We start from the raw sequence: 13,068 nt of genomic DNA, 5'->3' as shown, positions 1-13,068 counted from the left end.
TTCAATATTTTCTCCTACAAGAAAACATTATTTCTCCTGCAGCCTATTTCCCCTTCCATTCATCCTGTATAGACCCATGTCCATGCAATACAATCACAACTCAAGGTGTGTCTGAAGGCATGTAGATGAAATCACTATAAGTTGGGAATGAAGTCTTATTTTCCTTTCTATTTTAATACATCTTAAGCCCCATGAATGCAATAATGTGCCTCCTTATTAATCCCATCACGGCCTCAGGTAGCCAACAAACCACCAGATAAAGAGATACAAACCACCTATTGTATTTCTTTTTAGTCCTTTCCATTTGCAATTTTTTTTAATTAATGCTTTTTTTGTTTGTTTTTTGTGTTTTTTTGTTTTTTGTTTTTTAGAGAGTATTAGTCATTTTTAAATTTTTATTTATTTATTTATTTATGGCTGTGTTGGGTCTTCGTTTCTGTGCGAGGGCTTTCTCTAGTTGCGGCAAGTGGGGGCCACTCTTCATCGCGGTGCGCGGGCCTCTCACTGTCGTGGCCTCTCTTGTTGCGGAGCACAGGCTCCAGACGCGCAGGCTCAGTAACTGTGGCTCACGGGCCCAGTTGCTCCGCGGCATGTGGGATCTTCCCAGACCAGGGCTCGAACCCGTGTCCCCTGCATTGGCAGGCAGACTCTCAACCACTGCGCCACCAGGGAAGCCCCCCATTTGCAATTCTGAAAGCTCAGGAGTGCAGGTGGATAGGGGGAAACGCAGGCCACTCTCTCATTATCCATTTCAATTAATCCTTTCACCTCCTACCTCTCTCTGCCACTGAGGCCACGGTTGACCAAAACCATATTTAAACCCACCAGGCAACAAGAGGAAAAGATAAAGGTTTTTGAAAAGACAAAATTAGAAATAGGTTTATCTCCTGATGTCATTAGAAGATAGGGCAAAGTTAAATTTGGAATCCACCTAATGAGGTTGGGATGAATAAGCCACAGGGTACAAAGCATGAGTAGAAGTGTGAGGGTCTCAGCCAGAATGAGACAGCCGACATGGTAATGTCTGAGCTGCCTTAACAATTAAGCAGCCACTCTCTACTCTGCCAAAAAATCTACAACATGGACTGTATTACATTGGCCACCTAGACCGTTAGATTCATTCTCTCCCATTATTTAAGTCTCTACAGCTTGGCAGCAGCAAAGGCTTTTTCTCCTTCAGTATTCAGAGGATGTGTTATGTTTTTTAACAACACAACTATCCATCATCTGCTGACTACAGTACACTGCTCTGTCTTGTAGGTTACCAAGCTACCAGGGCCTCCCTAGCCAGGGCAGCCTGTACCCCACAAAAAGGCTGTCTGTTGTCACATGTCTGGGTCAGAACATGTCTGAAAGGAAGAAAGAACACAAGGTGGAGAGAACAAAATGCCAACATGCCTTAGATCCAAAAATGCATATTCGGCATCTACTCCAGCAAGAAGGGAGGCAAGCGAGAAAAAAAAAGATTGGGCAGCTAGGGTAAGTAATCTTTGCTCTCCAGCAGCATGCTGCACTGTCAACCCAGGTATCAATTCAGATGACTGCAAACCCCCTGCCGGTATACTACAGAAGCAGCCCTGTGAAGGTGGCATGCTGGGTTGCTCTCCAGGGTCCTGAAGGCGAAAAGAAAAAAAAACCCATACCCTAAGCACTGTGATGAGCTAGAATCAGAGAGATGCCCAGAAGAGTAGAGGTGGAAGAAGATTTAGAAATAATCTGGTCCTAGCCCCTCTTTTTATACCTAGGGAGCTAAGGCCCAGAGACAGTAAATGAATTTCCTAGGGTCATACAAATTTAACAATTTCTTTCAGCTCAAGTTTTCAATCCAGAATGTTTTTGTGCTAAAAAGCCAGATTTTCAAAGTAGAGAAGCAAAGAGTATCTATTTTGTTTAGGAGACCCAGGAAATTATAACATATTTGTTTCCTCATTCACCTGGCTTTATTTACATCTCCTCCTAAAAGCTCTGACGATTTTGGCTCATGGCTTGAGGAGGGGGGAAGTAAATCTTTGAACCTCTTCTCTCACAGAAATAAAAAAGGAAAGAAGCCATGCCACATTCTCAAAGCCCTGCCAGGACCAACGAAAGATCGTATTACATTGGAGGGGATGTTTCCTTCCCCATTCAGCCTCAGTTACATATTTTTAAAGAGACTCTGAAATTACTTATTTTTAAAGGGACTGTGTTGGCATAAAAGCCATGCACCATGATGTTGCACTACCTACCATGGAACTGAAAGACAAACTACTGGAGAACCATGCCTAGGATTTGGCAGTCAGAATAACTTCAGGGACCTGATTGACCTCAAACCCTACACTGCACCATGGATCCACATTACACACTAGATCCTCATCCGTAGGACACGAGCCACTGTCTTTATACAGGTAAAAATCTGACTAAATTGTATTCATTTTCAATATGATACTTTAACATATTTTCTATATGATGGTATATGTTTATAGTACTTCATGATGCTGTGTGTTCATATAGCAGCTTGAAATTTTCTAAGGATTTTGCACACACTCTCTTGCTACATTCCTACAATAACCATATGGTAGAAGAGTTACTATTACTCCCATTTTAGATGCAAGCACAGTTTCTGGCATAGGGAGGGAGGAAGGATTAGAGGACAAGAGGATGGGAGGAATCTTCAAAGAATCTAAGACACAGATTTCCTGATTTCATACCCCTGCATCATTGCATTTAAGTCACATTTTATAAATGGCAAAACCAAGACAAAGGTCCAGCATTCGCTACAAGTTTAGGTTAGACCACAGAGCCCATATGCCTGGTCACTTGGAGAACAGCTTTTCTTCCCCCGTCCTACCCTCTGTCATATTTCCTTCTCTGTCTCTTCCTGCAGGCTTTCTCTCACCGCCAGCTTCATCCACTCACCCATACACACTCTTCTCTCACCAGCACTATGACTGGCTGTGTAATGCTTATAAGATGAACCTCATTCCAAGCCCAGTTCTCCTGTGACTGGTATGGAATCACATCACACAGAGGCAAAAACTGTAAAGCTGGAGAAATTGTCATGCATTTTCACCTGGGATGGTAAGAAATTGAGAGGCGACTCCATGTCCCCAGGAGCTCTTCCTCCTGTCGTCTCCCAGACCTGATTGTCTCTAGCAGAAATCTAGCAATCCATCGTGCACTTACAAGATCCCTTGTACTGTCGCCTTGTACTGTTACTTAAATTTACACGTGGGTTATATCCTGTCTTCCTAGCTTGCTTCTCATCTCTTCCTGGACAGAAAATCTGGTGCTACCGGGTTAGTTGGACATGAGGCACATGCTAGATTCTCAATTTTAATTTTGATGATGAGTTGTGTGCATGTGCTCCTGTTTGTGAAGTAAATAATCTATCAGTAGGGGAAGCAGGAGACTGAGAATCTTGGCCTGGCTCCTTTGGAAGCATTGGCCTTTGATAGTCATCTCTTAATTTCCCCCTCCTTACTCTAGTGCAAATGTTTGTATAAAAGTCAGTGGAGTACATTATATGTGACTTAACTACCTTAAGGAATGTGTGGTTTAATAATATGATGTTTGTAAATACTTTAGGAGCTCTCTGGAAAGAAGATGCCGTGTCACCATATTTCATTATGAAAAACCTAGAGATATAAACAGATGCTCATATCCTGAAGTTACTCTGCAATATTCAACAGGAACCTTGAATTACTGACTTGTTCAGTGATTTATAGTAAGTTTATTTTTCTGGTTCTGCATGTTCTTCAAAATCAGTTGTACAGAAACATTGAATGTGCTCTGCAGTGAATAAATAGCATGCGTTAGAAGTAAAATCTAAATATGTTTACTGTCTAGAATATAATCGTTAACGGTCAGAGTGACAACTGGGCTGCAGGCGTGTGTGTGCGCACGCGCTCTGTCTACCTGTGCACATTTGAACAAACGAGGTAAGAGTTCAGAGCTCCGTTACAATGGGACTGTGTAAGAGACATTTTTCCAGCAGTGAGGCAAGAGGAGGTGGGATTTGCGTAGGGAGACCTGCATATTGCAGAAAGTTCTGGCTGAAGGCTGGATGCATGTACCATTTGAATGGAAAACACTTTTGAGTCCATTCCTCCACTGTCACTTCAAGACCAAGATGCTGGGAGTAACGCTTCTCAGTTCTCTCTACTGCTCAGCTGCTATTATGAGTTGACAGAATAGCCTGCTCACAAGGCTTCCATCTGAGTCCACGATTCTCCTGATGTCCAAGGACCAGGGCCAGTCACTGGGGGGGCCCTGGTGGCTTCAGAATTCAAAAGTACAGGACAAATAAACCATGGATTTCCTGATGGCAAGAACTCCTAATGCTTTGTATCTCCACAGCCTGGCAGAGGTAGTGTGTCCAAAACTTTCATTGGATGGACGGATTGAAAATTAAAAGTTACCAAGTAAAGAGAAGGAAAGAAAATCCCTTTTGTGGTGAAAGAACTCTTAGGCCCTGAATCCCCGATGTCAATGGATTGTGGGCTTTGAGTAACGGGGACAGGCCACAGGGTGAGCTGAGACTGGAGAAGGGGAATCTGAGGAAGATTAGCTCAGGCCTCCTTCTCAGCCTTGTTGGCAACTATTAATACCAAGGCAGCTAAAGAAAAACCCAAGGCAGTGGAGATAATCAGGCTGGCCACCCAACTGAGTGGTTCCTTTTATGTTTCTAGCTTGAGGTGATCTGCTACCCACACCTTGGGAGTTTCTAACTAGGCCCAGCTGAACAGCTGAAGCAGGGAGAAAAGTGTGTCTCAATAGCAAGCAGAAAGTGTTAAACTACCAACTAAAATAGCAGTCGCTTTTCTTGTGACAATTTGCGTTATTAGGTCTGAAAGGGCTCTGTTTCTCAATTCTAAAAAAGGGAGAATATCCTGCTACATTCCAGTTCCTCAGAGCAAAGGAATTGCCTGGCAATCTTCTCTTCCTGATTTCAAGTGTTTTTATGGTTCCTGAACCTTCTGTAGCTTCTCTCTCCTGGGAAGACTTCCTGGTATGGTTATAACTTTGTCTTGGGAAGGACAGGAATTTCAGAGGCAGAGAGGAGGGAAGAAAAGACTGGGGAGTTAGATCCTGGTTCACAGTTCTGGCTCTATGCTTTTTACGTTATGTGATTGAGACTGAGTTACTTACCATCTCGGAGCCTTTCTAATTCCAAATCTGTAAAATGGGTCTAATGAAATTGCCCCCACACCACATGGCCGTCCTAAGGACTATTATACTTAGCACATTAGCTGGCCTATGGTAGATGTGCAATAATAGATGGAGGTCCCTTCCCTTATGCCAAGGCAATGGGTTCCATTAGTAACATTCCACACCTTACCCAACAACTCCAAAGACTGGCAATATAAGACAAGGGGAGAAAAATACTAGAAAGAAAGAACAAACTGCTAACACTGAGTCTGGCTCTTGCCTTCCCTCATATTCTAAGTCCAGTGACAATAGTCCCTCCCGTTGGGCTAAATAGGCTAGTGGTTACAACAAGCATGCACAAGTCAGACTCGGGTCCAAATCCTAGAGCTGCCACTTAGCAGCAGCGGGATTGCAGAAATAGAATGTAACCTCAGCTCCATCGTTTTTAAATGATAAAAATAACAGCCTGAGTGATGAATTCATCTATGTAAAGCACTTAGCACTGTCACTAGCACAGTCAACACGCAATAAACGTTATCTATCACATCACCATCTATCTTCTACCCAGCACAACTCTGGCAGGTGACAGGTTGAGAAAAATAAGACAGTGTAACTTTAAGGGTAAAGGAATCAAAAAGGAAGAATCTCACGACAGTATGAAATACATAGCTTAGAGAATAAAAATCAGCCTCTCTGAAATTCACTCTCCGTGAGGGTGGCCTAGATAAGTAGACCAGCATCCTGATAAATAGACCAGAGCTTCCGCCACCCTAAAATCAACCAGTGCTGGCTAGCAAGAAACTTCTGAAGAAGATACGTTTATTCCATGTAATAGACACTAGCCCACCTTAAACTTTCCTCCTCCCTACTGGGGATCTGCTTCAGGTACTTGGATTTCCAGGGTCCCTCACTGATGTGTTGCAGCCCGGCCTCTCCTCCAGCTTCTACCCCCTCTCTATATTTTTTTTTCAGGGGAAAGCACGAACGCAGTCCCCCACTAACACAAACTATGCAGTCGAGTTTCCCACATTTGGGGAAACCGCAGGTGCCCCCTCTATTTAAACCACTGGGTTTCAAACGCGAGCCCATGCACCAAGGCCAACCTGCCTGCGTAAGAGCTACCCGGAGAGCTTATGAAGAATATAGTTCCACCCTCAGAGAATCTGATCCACTAGGTCAGAGATGGCGCCCGGTTACTCATATGTTTTTTATAGGTTCCCCAGTAATTGTTAAGTGTAGTCAGGTTTGGGAACTCTGTTTCTAGACTTTTCCTACACCAAAATCAAAACTTACCTCCTCTATGGCCCAGTCATTCCTGGCCTCTCTTTCCCTAAGCTATCTAAAAAACCCATTTGTGTTGGGTCCATAAATCATTAACTGGCAACAACTTTATGCTTTCCCTCCAAGATCTTACATAAAGAAAAACATGTTATGTCATGAACCAAAGTATACAAATTTTCAAGAGAAGGGAAATAATATTTAGAATCTCCTCAATCCATTCCGTATAAATGGGGCTGACCCTAAAGTGTACTGTGGGTTCCAGCTCTCGTGTTCTCTCCCTACTTTCCTGGTAGAGAGGCCAGGATATACAGTAAATGAAAGTTTGGAGACGAAGAGACACCACAGATGTGCAGAATAAATAATAATATAACAGTAACAACCACCACCATGTACTGGGTGCCAAAGGCCAAGCACCACCCACAGCACTGTATGTGAATTATCTTTTTTAACATTCGCATCTGTGAGTATGTGCTAGCGTTAGCAGTCCCAGTTTACAAATTAAAAAACTGAGATGAAAAGATATTAATGTGCCCAAATTCCCACAGCTAACAAGTGGCTGAGGATGGCAGAGGAGACTATTTCAGAGGGACCAGAGCATTTTGAAGGCAGGAAACCTTCGATTAGCAGAGACATATCCTCTCTCCTCTTTTTCCTCTTCTCTAGAGAGGAGAATATGGGGAAATAGAAGATATAACTTTTGAAAAGAGGAAGCAAAAAAATTGCAAAGCAAGAACACAGTGGTGTCTCCAGGACTTTTCATTTGGGAATTACTAAACGAGGACTTCGAGGCTCCTTTCTGGGCTATGGCATAGGAGGACATGCAAGACCCTTCTTCTCCCCCATTGGGGCAGCATGAGTGGTGGGTAGGGAGGAGCAAGAGTGCTCCCTGACAGGCCCCTTTAGTTCTAGAGAATTGAAAGAGCCAGTAAGCTCTTGAAAGTGGAAGTGGAGTTAGTGACTGAGGGCTGGCTTTACCCAGGCTGCCCAGCCCACGGTAAAAAGGAGCTTGTGGTTTCTATGGAAACGTGTCCAAGCACACACATTACATCTACTTGAAGCCACGATTCTTCAGAAAAATACAGAAAGCGCCCAAAATAGATGACATCAAACTGTACCAAGACTCACTTTAAGATGGCGGGACTTCCCTTAAACCTGACGCTAGTTTCTGTTCTCTGCCTCTCCAGGTCCTCTTCTAAAAGAGACTGCAGAGCTGGAATGGCAAGTACACTGAAGTGTCACCTCATCAGAAATGCAGTGTGGAGCTGACTGACCTTGGATTATGCTTCCTTCTATTGGGTGCCGGAAGGGAGGCTGTCTCCAACATGCCTGTACCTTATCCTGGGCCCAAGAGAACAAGTTCTGTGGCTGAACAATCACTTGAACTTGGACAGTATCATTAATGAAAACCAACAATTCATAGCTACCTTGCAGCACCAAAAATTCTCTATAATAGGACGCAGATCACTACCCGTAAGGACTTTCAGTGGGTTCTGGAGAAATCAAAATATGCCCCTTGACCACCATCATCCAGCTGTCCAGCCACAAGTGATCCAATAGAGACCAACAGGGTCCTTTCTTCAGCTGGCAGTAAACCTCCCCGCCCAGGGACGGACACAGGAGCCAATATCTCCTTCTCAACCCAACCCACAACCTCCTGTAAAAGCCCCGACTTCCAAATAGTCCCGCCATCATCTGACAAGCTGGGAAGCTCATTCCTCTGCAGAGGATAAAAGGCATCAATTCCAAAAGATTCAAAGAACAGCCTCTTTAAGAAGTTGCCATTTGGAAAAAATATTTAAGCAAAGCTGTGCTTGATGAAGTCAAATAGGATTAGCCGCTCCACTAGCACTGCCTTCTCAGATTCATTCGAAGGTAGACCAGCTCATTCGCTTCCAAGTGGAACGAACTCAACAACAATATATCACAGTTAACTGTGATCACAGCTCCACGGAATTCCAGCTGGTACCTGGAGTACACCGAGGTGCACTTAATATTCCCCCATCTATAATCAACCTTTTGTACATTTCTTCCTAATTGCCGGATATGTTTCCATTTTAATGAACTGTTTTCTTAACGTATTACAGTTGGTCATTCCAGCACGCCTAATGGCCCATTTTGGTATGTTAAATGACGATTAGGGTCCTTTGGCTTGTTTCCCAGCAAGGCTTGGAGGGGGTTGGCTTTATCCCTTCCCCATTGCTCAATTTCAAGGGCACAATCACGAAAGATCAAAGGCAAAGTCATACCTGTTGCAGTCGATGTGGAGCAGGAGATGGGACGCACTAACTGACAGTGCGACCTTGTGCCACTGTCCGTCAGCCATCCGGTACGGAAGTGCCTCTATCCTGGGCTTGCCGTTATGTATGTAGTGATATCGAATCTCATCCCTCAGACCACTGCTCTCTAGTTCGAAATAGCTGTATGTAAAGAACAAAAATGTGTTTTATTTTACTTCTGGATATCACAGCCATCATCAATCCTCATGACTTACTACCAGGATTCCCAGAATCTAAAATTAGCTCAGCTTGAGGCAAAGAACCAAAACCCACAATCAATTGTACGGTGTGGAACCCAATTCACCTTTTGTCTGAGAGCCCTCACGGTGACAGCTTGAAGCCCTGCAATGGAGACTGAATGATCCGCTGTAAGTGACAGGCCACAAGCTAATTAGCAAAGCTTGGTGCAGTGTCGCTTAAGCGTAGTTCAGAATGGAAATAAACTGTCAGAGAAGAGATAAGTAAGACTTTTTTTTTTCTTTTACTTCCCTCTGGACAAGAATCTATAAGTGAAGAACAACTCTTAGATAATCAATAGGGGAGCAAAGTTTGAAGCTACTCACATATGTATCAGTATTTCAAAATTTCATGGAATGAAACATACAATTAAGTTTTTCTTTCCCCAGATTGTTACCTTCTTTTTCCAGATCCATGAAAAACTTTTAGCGCCACCACTGCCGTCTGCACTTCAATCATAAAAGGCAGCCAACTTTGGGACACTCCTCAGTCACACACCAGGGCTGATACTTTCATGGTTGGCAGGCCTACTTAGTCTCCTGCGTGTCCCTTCTGAAATATGTCACCATGATCATCATCAACACAGGGCCCAATCTCACTGCCAAGCACTGCACTAGGCGTTTGACATATACTATCTAATCTATCACTCACAAAAAACTGTAAGACTGATATTACCCCTTTTGAAATATTAAAAAAAAAAAACTGAGATTCTGGAATTAAGTAACATACCCAAGCCAGGATTTAAACTCAGGTCTAGATGTGACAGTCTACGTACTTTCTACCAGTTTGGTGCCCATCTCAGAGGCACAGGACAAAGTAGTAAAGATGGCCTCAACCGGCACTATCTCCCAGCAGCTTATTCATACAGACAACTCAAGAACTACTCGCCTAGACAGGTAACCAGGTTCAATCCCAAGATCTGCAAGGACCTACTGCTTCTCCTCTAATCCGTTGAGTTGGCCTGACCACACTAGCCTGGGCACATTTAAACCAGAACATAAGATGCATCTTCCATGAGGACTGAGATGAATATATCATGAAACTCAGCCTCTATTATGCATAACTTCCAAATCTCACGTCACATGAAAACAAATGCACATTTCTTGCTCATCTTTCACAGAGATCTTCCCAAGAGAGCACTGCAGGGGAAGCAAAATCAAGACCAGCCTCTGACTACCTCATTTGCACTATACAAAGAATCAGGCCCAAGATGACAAATTGAAAAGGTTACTTATACTATTGCAGCAGACTCCTGGGCCCAGGTACATACTTACTAGTAATAATATAATACATATTTTTTAAGACTACTAAGGAGGAAATCCCTTAATATAGAAGACATTCATTTTAAGAGAATTTCCCAGTTTTTTTCTAAGCAGCCAGAACACTGGAAGAATCGAACAATCAGAAGACTTAAAAGGTCAGGAACACCTTAGAGATTATCTGGTCATTCATTAATTTATTCGTGTCATGACTGAACACATAGTGAAAAGCTAGGATAGGATTTAAAACACAGATCCTGTTCTCAAGATGCTTTGAGAATAGTGAAAAAGGAAATAAAATATGTGCCCCTCCCTCCAAAAAAGCTAGAAATTGGCCTAAGAGAAACAAATGGGAGGCAAAGCTGTCATTTTAAAAGTGACTGGCATGTACTGGAAATGGGCCAAGTGCTTTCATAAACATCTCATTTAATTTCTTCAAGGTAAATATTATCATCACTATTTTACGGATGAGTTCACACATGATCAGAGATATTAAGTACCTTGCCAGAGACCACACAGCTCCTGTATGGAAAAGCAGTAGGACCTGACACCTGAGACTGTACCAAGATTAACACATCATAAGAACACTTTCAATCACTTTATTTTGACCAACAAGCTACTGCTGGGGGAAGAGACATGACCTTGAAAAGACCTCAATCAATGACAATCAAAAATACTCCAGATAACTTGAATCATAAAAAAAAGAAAGAAAAAGAGAGGTATATACATTTAACAAGATTTGATCATTATTCCTGGGTTATGGCCTCATTGAGCAAACGCTCAATGTATTATAAACAGATCTTTTAAAGATCATTTTGCAATGAACTGGAGTAAGTGGGTACCTTGGGATAATCACAAATATACAGTTATGAGAAAACAAATGTGCCCCAATGTTAGGCAAATGGATACTTGTGTCTTGGGGTGAAGTATCTGACAGCATCATGCATATATACAAAAAGTGCTGTATCTCAAACAACTTGGATGAAAGTTAAGATGATGTGTTTAATTTAAAAAAAAACAAACATGTTAGAGTTGAGAACTGCTTACAGGTGACAGTAATTCCCCAGCATTTCTGGCCTGCAGACAGGGCCAAATCTTGTGGCCTGAGAATGCTCTCAGGCAATGAAAAAAAGAAAAAAAAAAGTTGGATAACTGCAGAAGTGGCCCTAGAGATGACAAAGAAACCAGATGGCTAAGTGATATCTGGATAAAAGTGTTTCATGAGGGACTTCCCTGGTGGTGCAGTGGTTAAGAATCCGCCTGCCAGTGCAGGAGACATGGGTTCGAGCCCTGGTCCAGGAAGATCCCACATGCTGCAGAGCAACTAAGCCCATGCGCCATAACTACTGAGCCTGCATTCTAGAGCCCATGAGCCACAATTACTGAAGCCCGTGCACCTAGAGTCTGTGCTCCACAACAAGAGAAGCCACTGCAATGAGAAGCCTGCGCACCGTAACAAAGAGTAGCCCCCGCTCCCTGCAACTAGAGAAAGCCCGTGCACAGCAACGAAGACCCAATGCAGCCAAAAATAAATAATAAATTTTTTTTTTTTAAGTGTTTCATGAGTGCTGGGAAGGGAAAAAGGCAGGATTTCCAGGCAGTAACCCTCTGCTAATACAGATGTACGGCTTAGTCCTGAAAGCAACATGGAGGAGGTGGTCATTCGGCCTGACAGTGCTTGACTGTAGCCTAAAGGGTAGACTCATGATTTGTAGTAGAGCCTTGTTACTCAAGTATGGTCCCCTGACCAGCAGCATCATGACCTGTGGAAATTCAGCTTACGGGGCCCCAATCAAGACCCACTTGAGTCAGAATCTGCATTTTAATAAGATCCACAGATGATTCACGTACACACTAAAATGTAAGCAGCACTGTGGTAGAGTATACCAGGGGTTGCTTTACTTCCTGGCCAACTAGTCATGGTGAGGAAGGAGATGTTATGAGCAAGTGAGTAAGAGCCATGTGGTGCGTGCAGGGAAAGGAAGGCCACTGGAAGAGATGGTAAGCCAGTGTCTAGTGAGCTCTCTGCCCCGAACAGTCCTCTCTCTTCAGGCCTCAAGTGCTTTAGGGTCCTCCCGGAAGTTTGCAGGAAGGGGCAGCTGTATGGGTGATAACGTTACCAGCCAGATTTTGTGAGCAGCAATTCTCCCCTTAGCCTGGGACCTCAGCCAAGTGTGCTGTTCTACTGAACTGCCTTGGCTCCCAGAAAAACCTGCGCATCCTTCAAATATTTGAAAACAGCAAGGACAGTCACTACAAAGTTTTCTCTTTCAGACCAAGCATCCCCAGCTCTATCTTTTATACTCCTGTCCCCTACCCAGACTGAGGCCTTCCTGGTCAAGGATGCTGTCTTAACTCCTCTTTCCAGATCCTTCCCCACCTTGGTCACCATGATCTAGGTATGGTAAAATGGATCAGTTTCCGCCATAAATACAGCATCCAGGAATAAAGACTCCTCCTCTGGGCTGTGCACAACTCTGACTGCATCCTAATGCTGACACTGACTTCCAAACATCTAACACTACAAGTCCTTTGATACAAGATGCTATGAGGGTGAATCATTTCCATCCTGTATTTACATAGCTCAATTTTTTTCAACCTAAGCCCTTGCTTACGTGCTAGGCAGACCCTATCCAGAATCAGCATGAGTAATTCTCCAAAGCCCACCCTTGAGTATTAAAAACAATCAGTTACTATGAACTGAAGTCAAATTTCACAAGACTACCTGAATCCCATGCTATATTCATAAATAAAATTTAGGAACAATAATTCCAAGTGACATAAATAGATTAAGATCAACAAAGTTATTTTTATTAAAATATTTGTCATTTTCCTGAAAACTTATACCAAGGAATCCATTTCTTGAGAATATTAGATAGACTGACAAG

General features: G+C 43.1%; 1 protein-coding gene across 3 annotated transcripts in view; it reads right to left on the bottom strand.

Annotated features, from left to right (window-relative positions):
- The window catches only part of NELL1 (neural EGFL like 1), an 856,536-nt gene that overhangs the window by 721,422 nt on the left and 122,046 nt on the right, over window positions 1-13,068 (bottom strand). For all 3 annotated transcript variants that reach the window (XM_082476605.1, XM_082476604.1, XM_082476603.1), the window contains exon 4: window positions 8,655-8,825. In XM_082476605.1, the coding sequence (XP_082332731.1) occupies window positions 8,655-8,825 (171 nt within the window). The remainder of the gene's footprint in view (window positions 1-8,654; window positions 8,826-13,068) is intronic.

The sequence above is a fragment of the Balaenoptera physalus genome (assembly GCF_965194825.1).
Source record: "Balaenoptera physalus genome assembly, chromosome: 10".
NCBI classification, from domain to species: domain Eukaryota; kingdom Metazoa; phylum Chordata; class Mammalia; order Artiodactyla; family Balaenopteridae; genus Balaenoptera; species Balaenoptera physalus.
The sequence above is the reverse complement of the archived record's forward strand: the minus strand, read 5'-3'. Positions and strand labels throughout refer to the sequence as shown.